The sequence below is a fragment of the Cryptomeria japonica genome, chromosome 6 (genome assembly GCF_030272615.1).
Source record: "Cryptomeria japonica chromosome 6, Sugi_1.0, whole genome shotgun sequence".
NCBI classification, from domain to species: Eukaryota; Viridiplantae; Streptophyta; class Pinopsida; order Cupressales; family Cupressaceae; genus Cryptomeria; species Cryptomeria japonica.
The window spans coordinates 373386008-373411533 of NC_081410.1; the positions used below are offsets into that span (position 1 = coordinate 373386008).

The 25526-nt window shown below is 37.2% G+C and overlaps 1 protein-coding gene across 2 annotated transcripts in view; it reads right to left on the reverse strand.

The window, feature by feature from the left end:
* The window catches only part of LOC131072217 (vacuolar protein sorting-associated protein 52 A), a 159606-nt gene that overhangs the window by 94087 nt on the left and 39993 nt on the right, over positions 1–25526 (reverse strand). For both annotated transcript variants that reach the window (XM_058008311.2, XM_058008312.2), the window contains exons 5-6: positions 23228–23329; positions 19019–19102 (exon numbers count right to left, since the gene is read on the reverse strand). In XM_058008311.2, coding sequence (XP_057864294.2) covers positions 19019–19102; positions 23228–23329 — 186 coding nt within the window. The remainder of the gene's footprint in view (positions 1–19018; positions 19103–23227; positions 23330–25526) is intronic.

Sequence of the window (25526 nt, forward strand, 5' to 3'; positions counted from 1 at the left end):
TGTTGTTTGTGGAAAAAAAATTATTTTCCCTCTCTAACACACTCAAGCCCCTTTGACTAAGTTGCATCAATTTCCCTTTCTCCCTCAAGCCGACAGAATCATCCCTTGATACCAATTGTAATGTCCTCTATTTGTGAATGCCCTAGTGTCTACCCTAAATCACAATTTCCAAGTAAAACAAGAAATGGAATAGGGTTAGTGATATCATTTACCTGATTGAGACCCTGCAAACAGGTTAAAAACCATTTGTAACATACTTCATAAAATAGATTTTCTTATTTAGGAACATCAAGAGCATAGATCCTTCCTATTATGTTGGAGACATTAATTTAATCATAAGATATCTCTAATCTATTTTGGAAATTCAACCATAGGGAAACTAGAATAAGTGACTTGATAGGGTGCCCTAGAAATCCTCTACCCTAGGTCTAAGAGCGGATATACCATCCCTTTTTGCCTGATGTGGCCCTTTCCATCCATATGGGGTAGTGTACCTAGTGAGGTGTCCTATAACCATTCCTCTTCATCATGACAACCTTTTCCACTTCCAATGATTGGATTCCTTGGCAAAGTGGTCCACCATGATAGAGGATTGGGGTGCATTTACAATAGGGTGTCCTGGAAATCCTTCACTCCCAAGGACAGCACTCCTTATACCCCCTTGGCATCATGGGACCCCTGGTCACCACCATGAGCTGGCATACATAGAAAAGGATCCCAACGCTATTTTCCCTCCTTGTAAGCCCTCTAAACCTGTAACATGGCTGATTATAACATTTAATCAAAACATACAAAGAGTCCTATAGTATGATATGTATTATATAAATCACAAGAAAACCAATACCAAATCACAGATACAAGATCAAACTCAGATCATGCCTTTTGTATTCCTGAATTGATTATCAATGTCAGATCTGATCCCTTTGATGATGCCTTTTGAATGCTGGAATGATCCTTTTATATCTCTCCTCTTTGGTGAAGAGTCATGCCCTTTCCCACGGCCATGTTGGTTGTGGACAGACACCTCCCTATAGCTGACCGCTGCCTCCTCACATTCCTCCTTTGGTTAGAGACACCAGGTTTGACCACATTGGAACCGCTTCACTTAATCTTTGTTAGCTAATTAATAGTTTATGAATAAGATTGTTGCACATCTTGGGGGTAAGGATCGATCCTTAAGTCTTGATACTTGTTTAATATCTAGCAAGCCCAATTATATAAGTTAGGTGATTAAATCATATTGTTTGATTTTATGAAATTGTGAAGTCTTATTTTGTAAGACAATTTCATTATTTAGATCTGGTGATTATGGAATGTGATTCACTGATTATGGGGTATCAAATTGGGAGCATGACACCTGCACTGCATTCATGTAGTCCGTTGAAGAGGTCTTGATAAGGCCAGCTATGCTGCTTGTGTGTCATTTTATGTAGTCCACCAAAGAGGTGTTGATTAGATTGGCTCTACCACCTGCATATTCTAGTCAGCTTGCTGCCATTGCATTCTGTAATTGCATTCATTTAGAAAAGTTGTGTGGTTGAAAGCGCCATATGCTCTCACCTTGCCCACCTCGAAATCTAGTTGATAAGAAAGTGTTGAAGACATTATTCATCTTTATATTGCAAAAAGAAAAACTAGGGTGAGTTGTTATAATCTTGTAAAGATCCTTGCACTTTTATGTTCAAAGAAAAGTTTGTTTCGGAGTATTCTCTTTGGTTTGGTTTCAAAATCTTGATGCCTCAAAATGGTTTTGTGTAGATTTATTCACCTTATAATCTTGTTACCTTAAGATGGGCTTCTAAATGACGCTTATTAGTTTTGTGTATATCCATGTGTAGCTTGTGTGGATTTATGATACTAAGAGTGTTCTTGGTTGGAGGTATAAGGCTTCATTATTCAAGGCCTGGACCATGGAAGAAAACTCTAGATCATGAACTGAATAATTCAAATCAGGCTCATTCAATTTCTCACTAATATATGTGACTAGTCATCCCTCTTGTCTAATACCTCACCAATGGTTGTTCCATTGGCATTAGAACCCACATGAAATACCTTGTTGAAATCTAGTAATTCTAATATTAATTATTTTCTAACCTTTTTTACGATGATTCAAAACTTATATTAACAACAATTGTCCACTTAAAACATTTTGCAGTTTTCTCTCATGGTTTTTGTCTTAATAGGAGCATAGATACCACTAAAATTTCAAAGGAGCATAGATACCACTAAAATTTAAAATAAACTTACTCTAGAATTTGGCTCACCAATGAAAAATTCGAGCCTCGAACATACTTGTGGGGGTTGGCCACTCAACAATGGCCTTAGCATTATCTGGATCCATCTTTAGAGCACCACTAGTAATCACAAACTCAAGATACACCAGCTCTATCCTCATGAAACTACAATCGTTCAGATGAATTAGTAACTTTTCCCCCTTTAATTTTTGTAGGACCAAATTTGTGCTAAATGTTCTTCTCTAGCATTTCTGAAAATAAGAATGGCATCAAGATATACAATTACAATTTTTCCAAGTAATGGTTTCAATACCTCATTTATAAGTTAAACAAAATAGTTCGATACATTTGTCAATCTGATTGGCATAACAAGCCACTCATACCGGGTTTCCTTAGTCTTGAAAGCAATTTTTCACTCATTAACTTTCTTGATCTTAATCTAATATTATCCACTCTTCAAGTTTTTATTTCTGTAAGTAACTAACATTGCTCAAGCAATCCATCAAGTCATCTGTCCTAATAAAGTCTACATGTATAATAAATGTAAGAAGACAATTTAGAAGAGAGATCATACACCACACAAGAGATCGTCATGGTCCAAGATGCCCTAAGATCCAATATATGTAGAGACAAAATAAACCCTTTGGGTAGGGTAACACTATTCAACGCTCCTTAACTTAGAAACCACTCCAAAGTATATCTCCAAGAGATTCCAAATACGATATCATATTCATCACATATCTTTACAATGATATTCACCTCCTTCATCTAAACCTCCTCCTAGTAACATAATGGGCGGATAAACCCATGTATGCCTCTTAATTACGTAATATAATTCATGATCCAATATAACTAACTTAAGGGAAATGTGCCACATATCAGCATTATCATCCACTTATATACATTATATATGACATTCCTAGGCATATAACATGTCATCCCTACTTGACATGCTCCATCCCCAAAACATAAGAAGTCAAATAGAAAAAATGTTGCAAGTCATTAGAAATATGGTGACATGTCCTATCTTCTAACCATCGATATGTGATCCTTTCACTGATTTTAGTTTGATGATACCCAAATTCCATTGCTAGGAATTTATTTGGAAAAAAGGTCGAAAGAAAGAAAAGATGTTCTTCTCCGACATGTCCCAAAATGATTATTTTTTATTTTTTAAATCTAGAGCAAGAGTTTAGGGACAATGCTCCTAGTAGGGTCAAGAGACAATGCCCGTCATGGGGTCTAGGGATAATGCTATCGGCATGCTCCTTGTCATGATATAGGGCAAGGTCAAGGTGTAAAGATTGCACTACCAAGCCCAAATTAAATCCTTTGAGAAAACAAAAACCTTCATAGTAGATGGCATTTTTCATAATTTAATCACTTTTCAAAAAAATGCTCAACTTTCGAGCTTTTACATTCAAGCCTTTTTTAATCTTTTATTATTTTTTTCTTCTTTAATTTTCATAGATCTGGCCAAGTGTACCTGTCGCAGCTCATCGAGTTTGAGCAATTTGATTAGACTCACCAGGCACCTAGGTCACCAGTCCTCAAACCTTAGTTTGGTCATTTCGGCTCAAGACTCGCCGAGTCACAACAAGTATTGGCAAATGTTGTATCAATGTTTAGAACACCAAAATTGTCCCTCTTCTGATCTTGAAAAGGACTCTCAATAATCTATCTTCACCCTCTTCAAGGTTTATTCTACTTCTCTTGCTCTTTCTTGTGTCTCCTCTTCCACCTCATTAACTCCTTTTTGGTAAGGATCTCTAGGATGGTTTGTTGTAATGGTAGTGTTGTGACCTTTTCACACATCGCCCCATTGCAAACAGGGATCCCCTCTTTTCTGCTTTCCGCTTTAGTTAATTTAGGGTTTTGGCAGCATAGTGGGCAATTTTGAGTTCTCGTGCCTGAGTCTCGGATTTTTGATCATGCCTATTTGTCGTTTAGAGTTTTGAAGTTATAGGATCAAGTGCAAAAAAGTTGAGATTTTAAATGATTCTAATTTTGTTTAAATGTAAACCTTTTGAGCGTTAACGTGTTTTTGAACGTCCTCATTGGTGATTTTTAGGTGCTAACGTATTTTAGGACCTTTAGGAGTTGTTTTCTTGCTCCTAGGAGTTATTCAAGTTGATTTTGCACTTTATCCTGATAGGTTTCCTTTTGTTTGGCTCAAGTTTTGGTAAATTTGCCAAAGTCTCGATGCGTTTTATTGAAAATTCTAAGTGTCCAGATGATTATGAATGGTTAAATCGTTAAATTTCGGATGAAAATCCATGTTCTATGGGTCAAAATGTTAAAATTCCTAATGAGAGGTGCTTTTCCCCTACATTTTTTATGACCCGTGATTTTCCCCCACTCAAAATCCTGACTAGTGGTGAATTTCCCCTAGATTCCTGATAGACCTAATTTTTCCCCCACTCATTATCCAGACATGGGGCGATTTTCCACCAGGAGGGTAAAAATTTGGTTGTGGAAATTATTCCTGATGACCCACGATTTTCCACCAGGACTACAGATGACTTTAATGAGGACTAAAATGATAATTCTTGATGCCTATCGATTTTCCACTAGTGCATTTATGGCGAATTTTTAAGGATTTTTGTGTGGATTGTGATTCCAGACATAGGGCGAATTTCCACCATGATGATTTTGATGATTTTTGGGTCCGGATAACAATCCAGACAAGGGTCAATTTTCCCCCAAGATGATTTTTTGTGCTAAGTGGCAAATCTGAATTGGAAATTTCACTCCAAACATAGATCGATTTTCCCCTGGAGACCAAATGTGTGCAAAGTTGATGAAATTTTGATGGGATTTCATCCCAACATGGGGCGATTTTCCCCAAATGGGCATTTAATAATTTTTCAATGGTTCTTTATTGGGATTTTTATCCCAACTAAAATTAATTTTCCCCTAATGGTCAATTTTGATCTAATTTTTGAAATATTTTAATAAATTGACCCCAAATTTAATTGTTATTACGAATGATGACAATTATTTAAAAAATAAAAACAATTAATAAATGATTTGCAATTAACATTAAATGATTTTTACCTTCTAGAAGCAAATCAGTTTTCCCCAAGCAAGTATAAGTATCGAGGTTTTATCCCACATTGCTTGTGTGGTGAAAACTCAAGGCAAAAGCAAGTTTAAAAGAGGGAGGGCAACATTATTATATTATTATATTTGCCTAGTGTGTTTGCTGATTTGGGCTTTTTTCCTCCAGTTGGCGAATTTGGTGAAGTGTCAAGTTGACACATTTGAGGCTGAAGATTGTTTTCATTGCTTATTTTTCTTCGTTTCCAGCCTTGGGCGATTTATTTGGCTGCCATTGGAGGAAGTTATTTGCAGATTTTTTCAGACTTGTGTGTTTTGGGAGGTGGCGCCATACTTGAAAGGGGGCGATTTTATTTTAGAAATTATTTGACACCATTTTGGGTGAATTTCCTTCATTCTTGGTGGCTGCCATTGTCATTCCTTGCTGTGACAACTTCCAAATCTGAGTTTGACGCCATTATTGCAGCTTGTGTGACCTCCATTGTTGGCTGGTAACTAATTTTCAGAAATATTTTTCACCAACCAGCTTGTTCTAACCTAGGCGATTTTGTTTGGAGGTGTTTTTTGAGAGTTTTTAGAGCGTTTTCAGACCTTCTTAATGCTGTTGCAGGTCTGAAACTTCATTGTCAAGGGGCTGTCCTCAGAAAAAATTCATTTCCAGCCACTTACCTATTTAGGCGATTTCACTTGGAGTGCATTTTTGCACCATTTCTTGGCAATTTTCTGAGTTTACTATCATTCCTAGAGGTGCTAGTAAATCTGAAAACTTCATTTTCAGACTTGTCTTCAGACTGAAAATTCACTTCCAGCCCTACATATGTGCTCAGATTTATTCATTTTTTGCCTTAGGAAAATAATTTTCATCATAGATTTTGCATAACACGCGATTGCAACATGATTTTAGTGACTGATTGATAGAGTTGCAGGGTGTCTTCAGACTTGCTGGCAGCCATTGTTGGCCTCGGGAAGGTTTTCAAACAACTTTTGTGTGAAAACACTACTTTTCACACCTTTCCTAGTTCAATTCCAAATCCGGTATGCTCCTTTGCACTCTAATTATGATAAAATCTCTAAAGTATAAGGAGGTATCTTCAGACTTCGTTAAGTCTGAAAATTAATGATTTTAATGATTTTCATGAGGGTTTCATACCCTAATCTTGTCATATTTTCATTCTATTTTCAGAATTCATTTTAAATATAGATAAAATTCCCGATTTCCATCAATAAATTTGTCTAAATCATTTAGAAATTAGAACTTATTCAATTCTGAAAATGGTTATCAGGATAAATTTTCCGAAGTGTCTAACTTCTAGCTTCATACAAGTGCAATGTCGAAGTCTGGAATTAGTATCCGAAGGAACAACAGAGGATAGTTGAGACGGGATTCTATCCAGAATCCAAGATGTCATCCAGATGGAAGGAGATTATAGACACAAACATGCATTTCCTGAACATAGACCAGATGCGACAGTGGATCTTTGGAATTGGAAGCCAGATTCCTTCCCCAGCTTATGCAAACATTATGAAGAGCAGTATTTATCAAGCCGCTAGATTTTCGCAGTCCATATAGTGCAGTGAGATAATCCTGGAGTGTGCGCAATGTTATGATCCTCGCTCCCGAATGATCAAGACTCCTAAGGGTGCCATCATTGCCTACCTTGCTGAGGACGCAGTTGCTAAGGTGTTTGGAATTCCACGTGGAATAGACATGAAGGATAGAACCAAGGATGAATATGAAGAAAGATATAAGAAGAGGATAGATGAATGTAAGACCGTAGTGAACAAAGGAGTGGATGATCGAGCCTAGGCCTCATCATTCCAAGGCTCCCAAGACACTCATGTGCACAGATTTCAAAGATGAATATAGTGATTTAGTATTCTTGCTAAACCGAGTGATGGGGATGCCACAGGGTGCAATATATGATGGATGGATGTTCTATTTCGTCCAAAATTGTCTGAAAGGAATGTTGATCAATTGGTCAAACATCATAAGTGACAATCTGGATTTTCAGTTGAGGAATGTGGAGAGATCCAAGTCATTCGCCATGACTTCCTATTTGGCGTACCTGCTTGCACAATTTGTTACCTACAAAGGATTTATATGCAGAGGTGGAGTCAGGAATGGACACGGGCAGTTCAGAAGTTATGAATGTTATCCACAGTTGAACATGTATCAGATTGAAGATTATAAGAGAGTGAATGATGCATTCACTATGTATATAACGCGGATGTTGCAAGGCGGAATCCACGGGAAGTTGTCCAAGGAGGCAACAGAGCTAATAGAGAAATACAGATCGTGATACATTCAGTTTCCCACTATCACATACCTAAGGATTCATGGAGTTCAATCCGAACCTTATAGGCTTCCTAGGTATCCTACAGACAGAATGATATTAATTGAGGTGGTGAGACAACTTCTAGAGTTTGATTCTATCCAGAAGGACAAACATAGAACAGGGATGACATTTCCTATTTCAATAGGGAAGACATTGGAGGTTGCCAATCCGCCGTAGCAGCAAACACAACAGTTGAAGAACTTGCATTCTATCAATTTGCAACATACAAGAGAAGAGAAAGGTTTGATCTGAATAAGAAAGTTAGAAGGATCAGGGGAGATAAGTTCATTCACAAGGTAGACATAGAAGATTATTGGGCCAACATGATGGACGAGCAAGCAATGAAAAGAGGAATGTGGTCCAGAATGTCTGTGGATTTCATGAGGAAGTGTGGACTTTTCCTCATTCCTGATCAGATATTAGATGACAAGGATCATACGCATCCACAATATGAGAATAAAATGAAGAAGGCAATTCTATTGCCTATTTGGTCAAAACTAGAAGTGACAGATTTGAATGTATTGATGAGAGAGGTCTTGAGTTTCTCCCGAGGATGGGTAGATAGTCAGATGAACAAGTTAGTTGACATGGGTGTTATCTTCACTTACAAAAAGATGAAACAAGAGGAATCCGCTTCCGAAGATGATCAAAGAACTATCAGTGACATAAGGATTCATGCAGATCAGGGGAGTCAAGCTCCTAAACGAAGGAAGAACACACCAGGAGAAGTCAAGGCTAGAGGGAAGAAGATTGAGAAGGTTAAGAAGAAGAAGCAAAAGATTATCATTCCTTCACCTCCCCTCGATGTCTCATCAATCAAGGTAATTGAAGTGTCAGAACAGAACAAAGAGGTTGAGCAATGTTCCAGCACAGTGATATTACCAGAGAAAGTTCAGGATTTACATGCCACAGCTACATCTGCTCCACCTAATGAGGATGATAATCAGGCGAGATCCCCTACTGTCCTTTTGGAGGTTAGTTTGGGAAAGAATGTATATGATTTGACTAGGGATAATCCTGATGATGATGATGATGATGTTATCTCGGCATTGAGAGAGCTTGATCGAGAGATATGTCTCGATGATGGTATGGAGATGGTTGCTATTCCTGATTGACTGATGAGAAGTATGGAGAAAAATAAGATGGTAGAGGCACAACCAATTGATGACATTGATGACTACTTAGCTAGGAGCGACAAGGGAAAAGAACCAAAGACGGCTGAGATTTTGTCACATATAGCTAGAGATGAGACATGAATGCGGATTGTGTAGGTGGTTGTTCCTATTGGGGATGTGATGAAGGATGTTGCTACTCCCATGGATTTCCAAATTACTTCAGTTGCCCTTGGTCGTACTACAATAGAACAAGAATTTCAGGAGGTTGGTGATACCCTCAAGGCAATCAGTGCAAGATTGCACCGGGAGATTGAAAAAAAAAGAGGTATGAAGAAGAGAATATCAGACTTAGAGAATACATTGCAGGAATAAGGCGTGAGAATCCCACCCTTATTTCCCCTATTGCAGTTGATCATGGACTACATACACATTATGAGGCAGCGAGAGATACACTCTCGGAAGTGGAGAAATGGATTGAGGATACGAAGAGACAGGTGGATGATTTTCTTACTCAATTTGTCTAGACTTTTGACAGGACAACGGGGCTCATATTTAGGATACAGTATTTGGAGAGAGTTTGGTAGGAATTCTGACCTATTCAGGAGAAGACTATTCCACGCCTAAGATCTTTGAAGAGGATTCCTATGTCCCCATTGATCAAGGAGAATATTGTGCAGAATGGAGACAGATACGATTTCCATGGCTAGTATTGTTCATTGGCCATGAAGAAATCAACTTATGAAAGCGCACAAAAGAATTGTACAGAGATGGAAGGATCAATTCATGATATTCAGTCAAAGATCTTTGCCTCAATTGAGGAGTTATTGGGAGTTGATGTCAGTGAAGCCAGTGGGTGACACTTAGCAGAATTGAGAGGCAAAATGAAGTTCATGTACTTCAATCAGTTGGACTCTTTGAAGAAGAGTCAGATGGATGACATGATCTCTTTGTTGATTCATGTCCACAATTCGCAAAAGCTTATGCCAAATTGGGAGAACACCTTGAATGCTTGCTCGGATGCGTTGGATGTGATTGATTTACAGTAGGATACCTTACCCAGCATTTCCATGGATGAATTAGATTCTGTATTGGTTAGATTCTTGGATTATGCTGTGAGAGAAAGAGATGCAAGACGAAATCTTCTAGAAGATTCCCTATTTGATGACTAGGTGTCTTTCTATTGGGCAATATGTTGGTGGCTCCATTTTTTATGTAAGCCCTAATTAGGGCAACTCTAGGGCTTTGTTGGCATGATCTTGGCCCTTGATTTTGATTTAATCTTGGCCATCCATTTTGTATGAGACTCTATATATACCTCATTGCCTCTCATTTGTAAGAGAGATTTTTTAGAATTGTTGGTAGATGTTGCAGATTTGAATATAAATCATTGTTCGACTTGATGGTGATTTTTGTTTAAGTTTTGTCTGGCATTCAAGGTTCTCAATTCCTCCAAGTTAGATTAGAATTTGCTTTCATGTTTGTTAGATTGAGTGAAAGAATTGTTGGATGTATTTGTGTGGAATCCATTTATCCATACCACTAGCCTCTTGTTGATTGTAAGTACGTCGTGCGTGGTCAACTAGAAATTTATGCAAACTTAACTTTGATTATTATGTGTCCATTGTTATGCATCAACTTGGATGGTATCAAGGTTTGATGGTAGTAATTTGAAAATCTTTGAAGTACACCTTGGATGATTGCACTAAGCTTGTGTCAAAATCTGTTCAACTTGATGGTGAGACCTTGCCTAGTTTGGTTCCACTAAATTTGTTCATCATGTTGGCATTCTACACTCTTATGAGAATAGTTGATATTGTCATTGATAGCAACCAACTGGCAAACATCTGTCAACTCACCGGCAGTTACCGACACCGACAATAGACTTCTACATACATCGGCAAGCACTTCACCGGCAGCGGCAATAATGCATACCGGCACTCAAGCCGACATGGAATAAACTTTTGTTTATTGTTTTATATTGTAATTATCTTTTGTAAAAGCTGACATGGCATATTGTAAAAGACTCATATATATGTATGAGATCTTATAGGTCATTTAGAGATGAGAGGATATAATATAGACATAAGAGAGAGAGAATAGATGATATTTTGTATAAGGAGATATAGTTGACAGCGAAGGTTTTTGGTAATAGACTGAGCTTAAACCGTTACTGAACCTGGCATAGTTGATGTTGATCTGAACCAGTACATTGTATTGGATTTTGATGATCCATTTTGTAAGTCGTGAGACTTTTGTTTTGTAATTGAGCAGTGAGCTCTAGGCTGCTAGCCTTCCTGCATGTGCAGGTCCCTCATTGTAAGTAATATTTATTCATTGGCCAATGAGTGAATATTGTGGGTCACAAATCCCACAGAGGTTTTTCCCACACCGAGTTTCCTCATTAAATATCTTGTGTTATGGTGTGTTCTCTATGCTGTCTCTGTTATTCTTATTTGCTGCATTAATTCTTATTTACCGGTACACTGTTTTGGGATACAAAGTTCTTAATAAGTTTAAATATTTTGTAAACCGGTTAGACACTGATTCACCCCCCCCCCCCTCTCGGTGTCTTTGGGACTATCATTGATTCTAACAATTGGTATCAAAGCCTGGTACTCTATTTCCAAAAGCCTAACAGCTTGAGGAAGATTCTGACACCGGTACAGATGGAGAACTTAAGAAAACAATTGGAAGGAGCTCTTGTAGATTATGATGCAAAGAAATTGAAGAATATCAAACTTGAAGATGATCTAAGCACTGCACAGGAATTCATTAAAGGACTTCAGGAGAACCTTGCTATAGCACAAAATAAAATAAAAGAACTTCATGAGAAGATGCAGAAAGATGATGAGGAAAAAGAAACTCTTAATGAACTTGCAAACAAGTTAAGACAGGAAAACAGTAATATGAAGAATGAAATGCAAGATATGACTATGAGGTTATGTAAAGACATTGAAGACAGGAAGAAGAATGAAGAAGACTTGACTAGAAGACTCAATGATGTTGGAAACGAAAATCTAAGACTTAGTCATGAAAATGATATGTTAAAGACAGATCTGATTCACATGCAACATGATAAAATGAGCTTATGAGACAAAAGGAAATTCTGGAAAATGAGTTGGCTACTGCAAATCAACAAAAAGAGAAATTCAAGAAAAGTTCAGAGGAGCATGATGACATGCTGAAAAGTCAGAAACCTAATGGAGATACAAATGGACTTGGATTTGAAGTTGGAGAAAGTTTCGGTACTGCAAACAATCTAGATCAGAACAAACCGGTAAAACAACCTAATGCTTACAAGTTTAATGGCAAATGTTTCAATTGCAACAAATATGGTCATAGAGCAAATCAGTGTAGATTTAGAAACAATCAGAATATTAATGCACCCACCGGTCAATGTTCCAAATGCAACAAAGTTGGTCATAATTCAGAAAATTGCAGAATGAATGTGAAATGCTATGTTTGTGGAAGATATGGACACTTATCTAATCAATGCAGAACACAAACCGGAGTAGGATATGGAAAGGCTATTCAGAGGAATAAGGTGACTTGTTATGTTTGTAACAAAATTGGACATATTGCCAAATTTTGTAGAAGCAAGACTTCACCGGCAAACAATAAAGGATCCAGTTTGAAAGGCAAAGAAAAGGTAGATGAGGTAAAGCAAGAATTTTCAAAACAATGGATTAGGAAGAGAGATCAGAATGTTGATGAAACTATCTCTATACTAGTAGAACAGAGTAATCCTCCACCGGCAGGAGATTCTTCATCCAACTAAGATATAACCCTTTGGGGGTATTGCAGTAAGTTGAAAATCATGCAGATTACCCTCAGTCGATGGTGAGAAGATAGATTTCTTCTTTACCCGCAAGATATGTTAAGTTTTCACTTAACCGACGAGCATTTAATGCGGTTGGTAAGAGAAATGTCATTATACATCAGCTAATTTCCCTCTTTTTCGACTCACTGAGCATTCAAATTAGCAGAGAGCGCGAAAACAGAGCGAAGGCATTCAAGGCAAAGGTGCGGAGTGATTTCTTCAAGCATTCAGAATATTTTCAGGCAGCTAAAGGTATTTTTCAATGGCTTCTTCTTCTGCTCCCGAGTTTATTCGGAACCCTACTATTGTGGAAAATGTGAAACGCCCTAGGCCCGTATTTAAAATAATTCCCGAGATTGCTAAGCAAGATGACTCTGTAGGGCCATTTTCGAAAATTCCTAAAGGTGTGGCTTTTGCAGAAGACCCTAGGATTTATATACATTGCAATATAGAAGAACTAGGTTCTGAAGAATTGATGAAAATGTTTACTAAAGTGATTTGTGATGAAAATGGTGATGTCAAACCCGAACACAAAATCATAGAAACTCTAGGTTTTGTGGAGATACTGAACATTCCCCAATTTCCAGAGGAAGTAATAAGAATTGTTTTGAGTAGAGCACATGGAGAATTCTTATGGTTGGATTCTATCTACAAAATAACCCGGCAAGCAATTAGGGCAGTAACTGGTTTACCCTCAACCGGCAGCAGACCTGACAAAACAAAGAAGATTCCTAACAACAAAGTGATGACCCTAACCGGAGCAACATCTGACAATAGATCACTGAGAGTGAATGATATCAAAGACATCAATGTAAAATTTGTAAGTATGGTGCTAGGTTACAAGACTACACATGCTAACAGGCTAAATTCAGTTTCTAGTCTCTATATAAACAGTGCTTATGAGATGATTAATAACAATGCAATGATAGATGTGTGTGAATGGCTAAAAGATTAACTTATTGACAATTTGAAAAAGATTAAAAAAGATAAGAAAGGAACTTTCCGATTTGGAAATCTTTTGGTATGTCTAATGTTGTATTTCACTAAGGAGATCCCCGGTATTGGACCTAAAGACTTTGGATATGATATACCGGTAGGAAAACAATTACAGGAAGCTTTACCGGCATGGGAACTGCTAGAGACAACAACATAATTGAATACTTCAAAACTTTCCAAGCTAAAATGAAAACTAGAGAAAGGCTACCACAAAGTGTAGTGGACAAATATGACAAAGAGATTTGTTTTGTTATCAAGAGAGATGAGACATGGATGGAGGTTGAACTCCCTAGGACTGTCTGGGTGACTGAAATGGGATATGAGGTAGATCTTAACATTTTGGAAACATATGCTAAAGCTTTACTGGATGCACCGAGGGAACCATCAGAACAAGTTTTTGCTAGTGCTGAGACTATTGAAAGTGATGTAAATACATTGAAGCAAAGGAAGAAAAGAGAAAAATTTATTAGAGATGCTTCTAAGCAAGTTAAGGAAATCAAGGAAAATGTAATGAACATTAGTAGCATATCGGCTAGTGAGCTTGAAGGACTTCAACCGAAGGCCCATATTTCATCGGTTGACACATCTTCTGGAACCGACAGTGACAAGGCAGCTGAGTTTAAAAGAGTTGAAAGGAGGAAGAGAAAACCTTCACCAATACCCTCTCCTTCACCTAAAAGAACAAGGACTTTGAGGAAGAAACAACAGGCAGTAAGGGGACCACCAAAGAAACTGAAACCAAAGAAGAAACAATAACCTGTTACCCCTTCTTTGAATGATTTACTAAATGAGATAACTGATGATGGAAATTTGGCCAATGGACACCAACTGTATAACACATTTAATGATTCTGACAGGGAAAGCATTGAGAATAGTATTATTTTACATCTGGACATATATAAAAAGGTTTTAATTGAAGTTGTGGATGACTTACCCAATGATTTGTATAGGAGATTGGAAGCAAAAAGGATTGCAGTAATGGAATTAGATAAGAAACTGAAGGTTGAAAAACTTCTAGTTGTACATCCTGTAAATTCAAAAGAGGAAATTGATGAATTAATTTATGAGGCTAACCAATTTGTTTTTGCCAGTGGACACCAGCAAGTAAGTTTAATGGCAGGAAGAGTAAAAGAGATTGCAGATGAAACTGTTGATAACTCGGATATATTTTTTGTGGAGAAGGAAAAACAAAAGGAAATGAACCGACCGAAGAAGACATTTAAAATGTATCAGAAGGATAAGGACAAGGGAAAAGGAAAAGTTGGTGGTATTCCAAACATCAAGATCACTGACAATTTACCGCCACCTTTGGATACTGCACCAGTACATACAGATGATCCACCGGTTATTGACACTGAAGATGTTACATGATGACACAAATCCTGAATCTGAGATACTATTCACCATGAATGTGGATACTCAGGAAGTGAATATTGTTGTAGACAAGGATAGTTCAGAGGCTAAGGAAGACAATGTTGACAGTGGCAACTTGGCAAAGAAACTGGTAGAGACTGTTGAAGTTGAGATCCCAACTCAACCTGAGCAACCATTAGAAACAGAGAAACCTACTGAAGGAATAGATGCTGGCACAGGGCCACCGGAGACTGAGATACCGGCAGTTGAACTTACTGAGAAACCTACTGAGGCAGTGGTACACACTGAGGCAATGAAACCGGCATTCACTAAGACATCAAAGCAGTCTGAGAAACCCTTGCAAGTTGAGATGCAAACACAGACTGATCCACCGGAGGTAAACACAAGTAAAATGGTTACAACTGATGGAAGCACAGAGGTAATAAAGGCAATTGGTCAGACATCCGGCACATCAGCAAGTGAATTCAGACCTACCAATGTTACAGAGGTACTTTTGGATTCAATCAAAAAGATAATGGATTGCAATGCATTGGCCTACAAGGCAATTGATAACACTGTACCTATTCTTAAATTGATTGCACCAAATTGTAACATAGATCATATTAAGGATTCTTTAGGCAAATTGGACACATTGTCCAAATTTATTGCTGACAATGTAATAACGATTGATAAAGTGAATGAGGATACAATAAAGGAGAGAGTTGAAAAAGAGAAGAACAAATTCTTTGATGACACCATAAAGAAGTGCACAGAACAACTGAATACATTATTACCGGCACTAAACTCTACAATTTTGGAGTACAAAGAGCTATACAGGGAAACATGCAAACCTCACCTTCTGACAGCAGACATAGATAAGGAGATCTGTAAAACACAAAAGGAAATCGATGACATAGCTGATAACATAATTGGTTCATCTGGTCACATATCAGTTTTTGAGCAAGAGATGGCAGGTTTTGAGGAAAAATTAGAGAAACTTGAGAAAGAAAAGACAAGGATAAGGTCTAATGCCAGAGAGCTTAAAAATAAACTTGGTCCTAAGTTGGAAAATCTTATTTCTCAGAGAATAGAAATAACTAAGGCATTACTTCAGGGAGAACGATCACCGGAAGATCACATGCACTATCTCACCGGCACGATCCAACAGACTGAGGCAACCTTGAATGACAGCAAAAGGTTTATGCAGAGTCTAAATCTAGTTTTCGAAGATATCTTTCAGATTGTAACCAACCGGTTACAAACTTTGAGGTGAATTTTTGCACTCATTTGACTATTTTTTACAACCTTAGTCATTGATGTCAAAGGGGGAGTAGTGGAGAGAAAAATGCTTATTCAGAGGAGATCATTTGCTCAGGGGAGCACATCTTTTTGGAAACTTTTTGGACTTCAGTTTTTGGAACAGTTTTTGGATTTTTCTCATGAGTGTTGCCATCAATGCCAAAGGGGGAGATTGTTGGCATTCTACACTCTTATGAGAATAGTTGATGTTGTCATTGATGGCAACCAACTAGCAACCAACTAGCAACCAACTGGCAAACATCTGTCGACCCACTGGTAGTTACCGGCACCGGCAATAGACTTCTACATACACCAGTAGACACTTCACCGGCAGCGGCAATAATGCATACTGGCACTCAAGCCAACATGGAATAAACTTTTGTTTATTGTTTTATATTGTAATTATCTTTTGTAAAAGCCGACATGGCATATTGTAATAGACTCATATATATGTATGAGATCTTATAGGTCATTTAGAGATGAGAGGATATAATATAGAGATAAGAGAGAGAGAGAGAGAGAGAGAGAGAATACATGATATTTTGTATAAGGTGATATAGTTGACAGCGAAGGTTTTTGGTAATAGACTGAGCTTAAACCGTTACTGAACCTAGCATAGTTGATGCTGATCTGAAGCAGTGCATTGTATTGGATTTTGATGATCCATTTTGTAAGTCAGTGAGACTTCTGTTTTGTAATTGAGCAGTGAGCTCTAGGCTGCTAGCCTTCCTGCATGTCCAGGCCCCTCATTGTAAGCAATATTTATTCATTGGCCAGTGAGTGAATATTGTGGGTCACAAATCCCACCGAGGTTTTTCCCACACCGGGTTTCCTCGTTAAATATCTTGTGTTATGGTGTGTTCTCTATGTTGTCTCTGCTATTCTTATTTGCTGCATTAATTCTTATTTACCGGTACACTGTTTTGGGATACAAAGTTCTTAATAAGTTTAAATATTTTGTAAACCGGTTAGAAACTAATTCACACCCCCCCCCCTCTCAGTGTCTTTGGGACTGTCATTGATTCTAACACATCACTCCTTGCATTCTAGGCTTTAGAATAGAAATCCTGAACCCCATTCCCTTTTGTCCTTTTTTCAGAAATTCTTGTTAGAATTGAATCCAGAGCTTCATTGATAAATCCTAAGTTATCGGCACACCCATTCCATATTCATGATAGGCAAAGTTGATCAGAACAATTGTGTAAACAACAATTCACATCGACCATTGAGTTACCCACTTGTCAAGACCTGACTGTAGAAACCTTGGAATCATTTTAGTTGACCTTACCCTTAGCATCTGAGGTGATTTTGTTCAAGAGAGGGTAAAGTACTTTGGTATTTTATTATGATGATTGCGTGTGCATAAAACGCACACCAACAGGTAGTAATTCTGATTTGAAGATTTTGAATGAGTTCTTCCATTCTTCTTGCCAAAGCAGCCACTCCAACTTGCCTTCTAGAAGGCATGATGACATAGATAGACTTGTACATCCACAACCAGAACTCCAGGAATTTTGATAAGGCAACCACATACACACCCTACCACAAGGACTAGACCCAATTTCATGCTGTTTGATGCAGCCAAGGATAGGAAGCCAAACGATTGACCACCTTCTCTGTGCAGCAACACCAACAAAAACCCCATAACTTAGAAGGGATTAATCCAAGAGACAAACCAGAGGAATTAGGATTAAGCTCTAAATTTCAGAACACGCACACACAAAATGATTGCATAACATGGGCTTAGGAACAAAGGCAATCCTGATTTTAATTTTCATTAACATTAAATAATTTAGCAGACCACCTATTTGCAAAACCAAACTTTTTACACTCAAATAATCTATAAAACACTCAAACAATCTACAAAACACTACTAATAAGTCTCACACGATGTAGATTGACTTTGAGCTCCCAACAACCTATAAACAAATGAAGAACTCCTTTTGTATCCAACCTGCAAAACTATCTAATGGAAACCAACCTTGTTCAATCCCAACTTGTCGTTTTATTCTCTTCCCTCCAAGTATAGCACCCAAAATCAAGAGAAGTCCAATCTAAGCCAAACTTGTGACTTATCGTTAACAACCCCAAGTATTGTGCCCAAATGAAGGAATCATCTTTAGCAAAATGTTTTTCAACAAGCTAAAAATAGCCACGTGGGGCATCCCCCTATAATATGCATCAATAAATAAGGCTAATTGCTCCTGCATGCAAAATACAGCACCCAATTCCAAGGTGGACTTTGACAAGTCCAAATTAACTCCCTTTACAAGTAACTCTTCATCTATGATACATCATAGATGATCTGACAGCTAATAATTGCTGTTATGTAACCCCCTTCATCAATGGAGGTCATAAACGTGTCATAAACAGGCTGAAAAGTGTTAAGAAGACTCTCCACATTTCCCTATCCAAATTGAACACCAAAATTAGAGCGAAAATCAATTTGCAGTTGGAATGTGAGAATTACCAAGGAACACAAAAGTTAGCACCAAAACACACAAACCAAAATCAAACGCATGAGTTTTTGTTTATTTTTTGTGATGCTGATTGCTCAAATCCCACAATGCTCCTACATCAATTTCATTTGATATGCCCAAAGATATCAGAAATGGATCGCAGTGCTGACTGTGCAGTAGACTAAATAAGATGTAACACAAGAAAACAATCAAATAAACTTACTCAGCAGGAACTCCAAAAGTATTAGGAATATACTATATACTGTCATTATAAGAAGCACCAAATTAAAGAAAGGATAAGCATTGTGGATATAATGGCACATTAAAGACAAATAAGTTTGCCCACCTTCCTATTCCTTAGCCTCAAACCCTTGCCCATTGATTTCTCCTGAAGAGTCTTGATTTCTGAGCTGATTGACCCTATTTCTGCCTGCAAAAGCAAAGACACCTCCAAATATCAGGTAACGAAATATGAAAACTAGTATCAAAAAGTCCAGAACTGCAGGATACACAAGCGCACCACAGTACCATGAAAACTAACCAATTACAAACAAGTTACAATATAAAAAGTGATACTTAAAGTCCAAAACTACAGGACAATGAAAGAGTCAACTCTGAATTTCTCTTGCTTTATAGTTTAATGGTATTCCAGTATCAAGTTACTAATATGATGGACTTTCCATTTGCTCATAGTACAACAAAATAAAGTTAAACAGCTAATCTATCAAACTACAAAATTATCAGAGGAAGGCAACAAAATAGCTAGCCAAAATTGCAATTCTGACAAAGTGTTTACAATAGTTCCTAAACCAGATACTCTGATGTAGTGCATTGTCAATAATCCCAGGAACAGAACTCAATGCTGAGCATTGAAATTGCAGATATGGTATTCAAACTTGGGTGGAGTGCACTAAACAATACAAAGTCACTTTATAAGATTAACTATCATGGCTCAAAGGTCGGGGTGCTTAATCAAAGAGAATGAAGTGGATACGTACACAGCTTCAAGAGCCGACACAAAGGTCATAATATGAAAAATTATCTCATGGACCATTTCTATGGATTGTCATATAATTTTCAAAATCACTATCAACAAATCAACAATACTACAACTCATAGCCCACAAACACCAAATCTAAAGGTCGTAATTGATAAAGATGAGTTGATAAAAAACAGATGAGAGCCATGCTATGGAAATTTCCAAATAAGCACTTTAATCATGGTAATAGATCATGAAACAAATTATTCAACATTGTCTCAAAATTAATAATTTATTGTCCACGAAAGGATGCCGAGATCAATTTTAGATGCTACAGTTGCAAAACGTGCCCAAGTCTCTATAGATGAGGCAGCTATTGAGCTTGACACAAACGTAGCTAGCAGGGGTGGTGATCCAATTGATTGTGGTTCAAATGATGTTGAACTAAATGAAGACCTTGCAGATGATGCTTCTAATGAAGATGAATATGGAGATTTGATATGGGCCATGGCATGTAATTTGAATTTTCATTATGTCATGACATTTTGAGAATTGAAAGTTGAATATTATCATTAGTGAAAATTACGAATACGATATTACGATATTAGAAATTATGAATATTTATTGGCAATTATGGATTTATCTATGGAATAGTTACATTGTATGGATTTTAATGATGGGAGTGACAGTTAAAAATACGAGCGATGCAACAGTTGCAATGTTCTTTGGCTGCTAGGGTTTCTGAAAATTTTCGTGGATGTGGGACTGTTGTTCAACAATGGTGTCGACCAGCTAGAAAATCAGAGATGACATGAAATGGCTCATTCACGTCTAATGGCTCCTCCTCGATGGTGACTAGGGCTCTTTCGACTAGAGAAAGGTGAACTTCTGGGGACGGCGCCAACATTGATGCCTCTTCCTCTTCCACCTCTGTACGGGGGGGATGGAATGTGAACCGAGGGGAGCAAAGAGATCGAGTGGCTGAGGGACAAAAGGTGTTTCAAAATGTAGGAGCGGACGGAAATGGGGGCACCAAAATGCTGCGTGGGTTTATCTTCAGGATGAGACAGTCGTTGTTCGGCCAATGGTGTGTTTAGGCTTTCAGATTGATAATGAAGTGATGTAGAACAAACAGTATTTCACTGAAATGGATCTGATAGGGCGTTTTGAAGGGTTTCCGCCAAGACTTAGCGAGTTGCACAGGTGGATTTCTGAATTTTGGAGCCCTACTTTGGTTGGGGATGTGCAGATTTACCCTGGAGCCCGTGGATTTTTTGTGGTGGTGTTTGATAATGAGCAAGACAGAACTAATATCTTATTCAAGAATCTTTGGAGCTAGGAGGAGAAACACATGCTCTTGCTCAAACCACGGTACCCAACTTTCAATCCCACCACTAAATCCTTTGACAAGATTCCTACTCGGGTAAGACTTCCTAATCTTCCATTACAGCATTCGTTTGAATCCTGTTTAAAAGGCTTTGGATAAATTCCTGGGGGTGGATGTGGGCTCCCTAGGTTATTTGCACACTACATATGCATGCATTCTGGTAGAGATGGATAGATGAAGGCTCCTCCTGCAGATTTATATTTCAAAACTTCTAAGGGAAGTTGGTTACAGATAGATTATGAAAGCATCCCCTTTAGGTGTAGACAATGTTTCCAAACAGGTCATTTGGAAACCAACTGTCTGAAAAGGAATTCAAACATAAAAGCACTAAAGAGCTCAAGGAAAAATTGTGCAGGAGGAAGGCTGGCAAATAGTAAAGGGGAAGAGGGAGAAGAAAGCATCGAAGGAGGCTACAGTCAATATGCTACTCTCAACACATGACAAGCGTGCAGTTAAACAGAACATTTGAATTGGAGATCTATTGATAGATCTTTAAACTATGGTGTTTTGATGTATGAGGAGGTGGCTCCCTTATTGTATCTCCACCTAGTTCGGGCCAATTTCAAAACCCGACATTAATATAATAAAACCTTTTACCGATCAAAAAAAATAATGGGGTGACAGTATATATTTCATAATTTTGATGTTTGAACATTTATATAATGTGTGTGTGCGTGTATGAACGTGCCCGTACCCAAGGAAAAAAATTACCGTACCCGTATTAGTATCTATACCCCTACCCAAATCAGTAATGTAGGCTTGAATGATGCTTCAACGATTTTATGGATGATTGATGCTTGAATTAATTTGCTGATTTCATGCTTTTCTCAAATGAATCATTCTCCCCTTTATATCTTCTCAAGTAATTTTATTTTTTAAATTTGAGGTTCTCTAAATTTGAATTCATTTCATTAAGAAAAAAGAATCAAGTTTGAAGTTTGGTTTGTATTTTTATAATGATAACTCTCCAACTTTGCGTCAATAGATTGATAATCTGTCATCTAAGCGGAATCAAAATACATAATCCTTCATTCACTTTATATAGAGCAATTGATTGGCATCAAAAAAGGCACGGGAGTTAGTTTAAATGTGTTCCAACTTGTACCTTCTTTTAAACAAACAAACTGACTACAAGGAGCAACAAAGTTGTGGGATGCAGGGGCAAGGTATCCTGACTTGGGTGGTTTATTGCCGACCAATACTCATTTTTTCAGGACCCAACCCAGACAACCAGCATAGTTTTAATTCTATTACCACTAACACTCTTCAGTAGATTCTTCTAATTTCCCTCTACTATCTAATGTCAATTGATTGGGCCAGCTGATGTTCTTTTTTCCTGAAGGGCAATATGATGACTATTGTTGATTTTATTATGATTTTATTATTTTAATAGTGAACAATGAATATCTATCATGACATTTGAGTTTGACTGATTGACATTGAAATATTTATGGTTAGTTTGTTTATTCAATGCACGCTATGTGGTTATCAAACTCAAGTCCTATTTTTAGTAAGTTTTTTGTATGATGTCCTCGACACCACAAAAAAATTCTATACCAGCATACCCAATACACATATCCATACCTAACACAAACCCAAACCCACACCCAAACCCAACTCAAACTAAAACTGGCAACCTAGCTTACTAGGAGTAAAGCAGTAAAAACACATGTTAAATTACACCTTGAGAGGACAAGTTATTGTATTTGCATCAATGATAAAATGATGCAAGCTGGACAAAGAAATAGTTTTCCCAATAGGCCAGAATTACAGGTCTAGCTTGCAAGCAGTCAAACTCCTCTTTCTGAAAACAATAGTAGAGCAATTCTTGAACAATATTGAGCCTGCTCATCAATAAGACTAGCAAATGGCAATCAGCTCTTCCCTTTGATGCAAGGTTTTTAATAAAGCAACAGTATTTTGTTAATTTACTTTAGAGACAGGTCACCATGAGGGGTTAGAGCTTTTATATGGTATTAGACTGTGTGCTAAAAAAGGTTTGCCTGGCCATTAGGAGCTAAAAGTTGTATAAAAAAGAGATTAACAAACCTAAATTGAATGGACTATGATGATGGGCAATATCTCCATTGAGGCTAGGACGTTTCTGATACTGGATTTTCATCAACTCTTCTTCATCTACTAATAAGAACACAACTATTTTTTAAAATTGAAAATAATAATTATATTACCTGAAATCCCCCAAGAAGGGATTCCATTTGTGTTAGAATTGCATCACATTCACGTATCTCAGCCTGAAGTGAAACCAGGTTGTCACTCTCATTTATGTAGTCCTGTACAACAAATTGTCAGTATCTTCATGTGACTAATGTCATTCAAACACAAACCCATCAGAGCATTACTAATGATTAACCCTAGTCTTATTTGCAAGTCAATTGAGCTTGCCTGAAAAAGAGTGGCATTTGCCTTGCTTGACGGATATTATGAATCTTCAATATAAACATTTACATTTAAATTTGCATAAGAATACATGGCAATAAATAGAATATACGAAAAGTCTAGCTACAAGCTTCAGCACCTGCTAGTTAAAAAAAATAGCAAAGATTGTAAACTTTGTAGTTCCCTAAATGCATAGCTCCTATAGATGCAGCCATTTAAGTTGTGAAACAATAACAAAATTCAAGAGTTACTGGGTGAAACTTTAATAAGGAAACCAAGACAGATATACTGCAGTGTTCATAATTTGTACCACTGTTATGACTTCAAGATTATTCCAAAAAATGAATTTACAAAGAGAATACATTGCTCATCCCATGAAGAATTTTTTTCTGTCTTTATCCCAAATGTGTTCACACACTTTTCTAATTTTCCAGCATTTTCTTCTCAATTTATTTTTCAATTGTACAAATCATCTCATAATAATCATTAAGGATAACTTACTAGCATTTGAGATTGTGCCGCACATTAGAGTTTTAAAGCCTTCACAGCTGAGGACACACAGATACACAATATTACATCCCTAACTACTGGCTGCAACAATCCCCATTTTTAATGGCTAGTGCTTAGCATCTTTTGGTCAAGGGTTAAGGTCCAATTTCTTTCTGCAAATGGGTTCAACTAATTCCCTTTCTCAACAAAGGCAGAGAAAAAAATAAAGAAAAATTATATAGTAACGTCCACAAATCACCAACAATAAGTCAAAGGGACTAGAATGTACATAAACTACAATAGCAAAGAACTAGAGCAAAAGAGACCCTAGGCTCAAAGCAAATCTAAAAAACAAGAAAAGGAAAGAAACAAGTGGTTAACCCAAAAAGAGTAACCCACAAACTACTACAAGTATAAATAGAAAAACAGGGACAACCACCCAAGGTAGTGGAAGCAAATGAAGATCAAACAGGCAAGGAACAAAAAACCTTAAATAGCAATACTCTAAGATGTGTTAAAAAGCCAATGATGCTATCATAAATCATTATAGGAGTACCAATGCAAAGTCTAAGAATGCTCAATGGGGAAATTCTACGGCTAAAGAGGGCTAGGCTAGGCAATCCTAAGAGAGAGTTGATTTTGCATAGAACTCTCCTAACTCTCAAGATCAAAGAATTATTGGTAGTAGTAGACAAGAAACCAATATTGTGATCCTTGCCATGATAGAAGGGTGTAAGAGGGTTCCAATGTAAAGAAGAGATATAGGCACAGCCATTAGAATTAGACTTAGAGTGCCCAGGATTCTTAGCCATAGTAAATCATAGATGAGTAATGTCCCACCAATTTATATCCATTTCTACGTGATTCAATAGTATCCAAAGGGAGATTAAGATCTACAACATTTGTGATAGATTGAAAGAAAGTACTTAATATAATAGACGTTGGACCACAAAAAGGAGATGTATTCCCAAAAGTTAGACCTCATGAAGTAGGGTCATTAAATTCTAATCAACATTGGAAGACAAAGTGGATTGAGAACCACCAAAATCTCTATAAGGACAATGGTATCTACTATCTGTAATATCCCCAAATTGGGATTAACCTGTTTGTGCCCAAAATTGACAATTCCAACAATATAATTTATTCTTAACAATAACATACTAAATTAAATTCATTTAATCATTAATAAATGTTGTCCTCATTTTTGAATTTTCAAAAAATTAAGACAACCCTATGAATTTTCCCTTAAATTTCAGAGTTTTTATCTCTAAGACGTGTTTTACGAGGCAAACTCTCTTCTAATATGTTCTTCTAGTCATGTGTAGATGTTCTTGTCATCTTTGTTTTAGTTTTGGTTTGTTTTTTGTCATCTTTGTTCTTCATTTCTATGCAATTTCAGGTTTTGGCTTGAACGTTGCAAGTAAAGGGAGACTTTTATGTGTATCACAAGTAAAAACACTTACCTGTAATCAGGTCTATAAGGCCCGATTACAAGCTTTGTTCTTTGTAAAGTCATAAGACTTGCAATCGGAGGTTTAATACCCGATTCCAAATAAGTTATGTTTTTGTTAATATAAATATTAAAACTTGTAATCGGGTCTC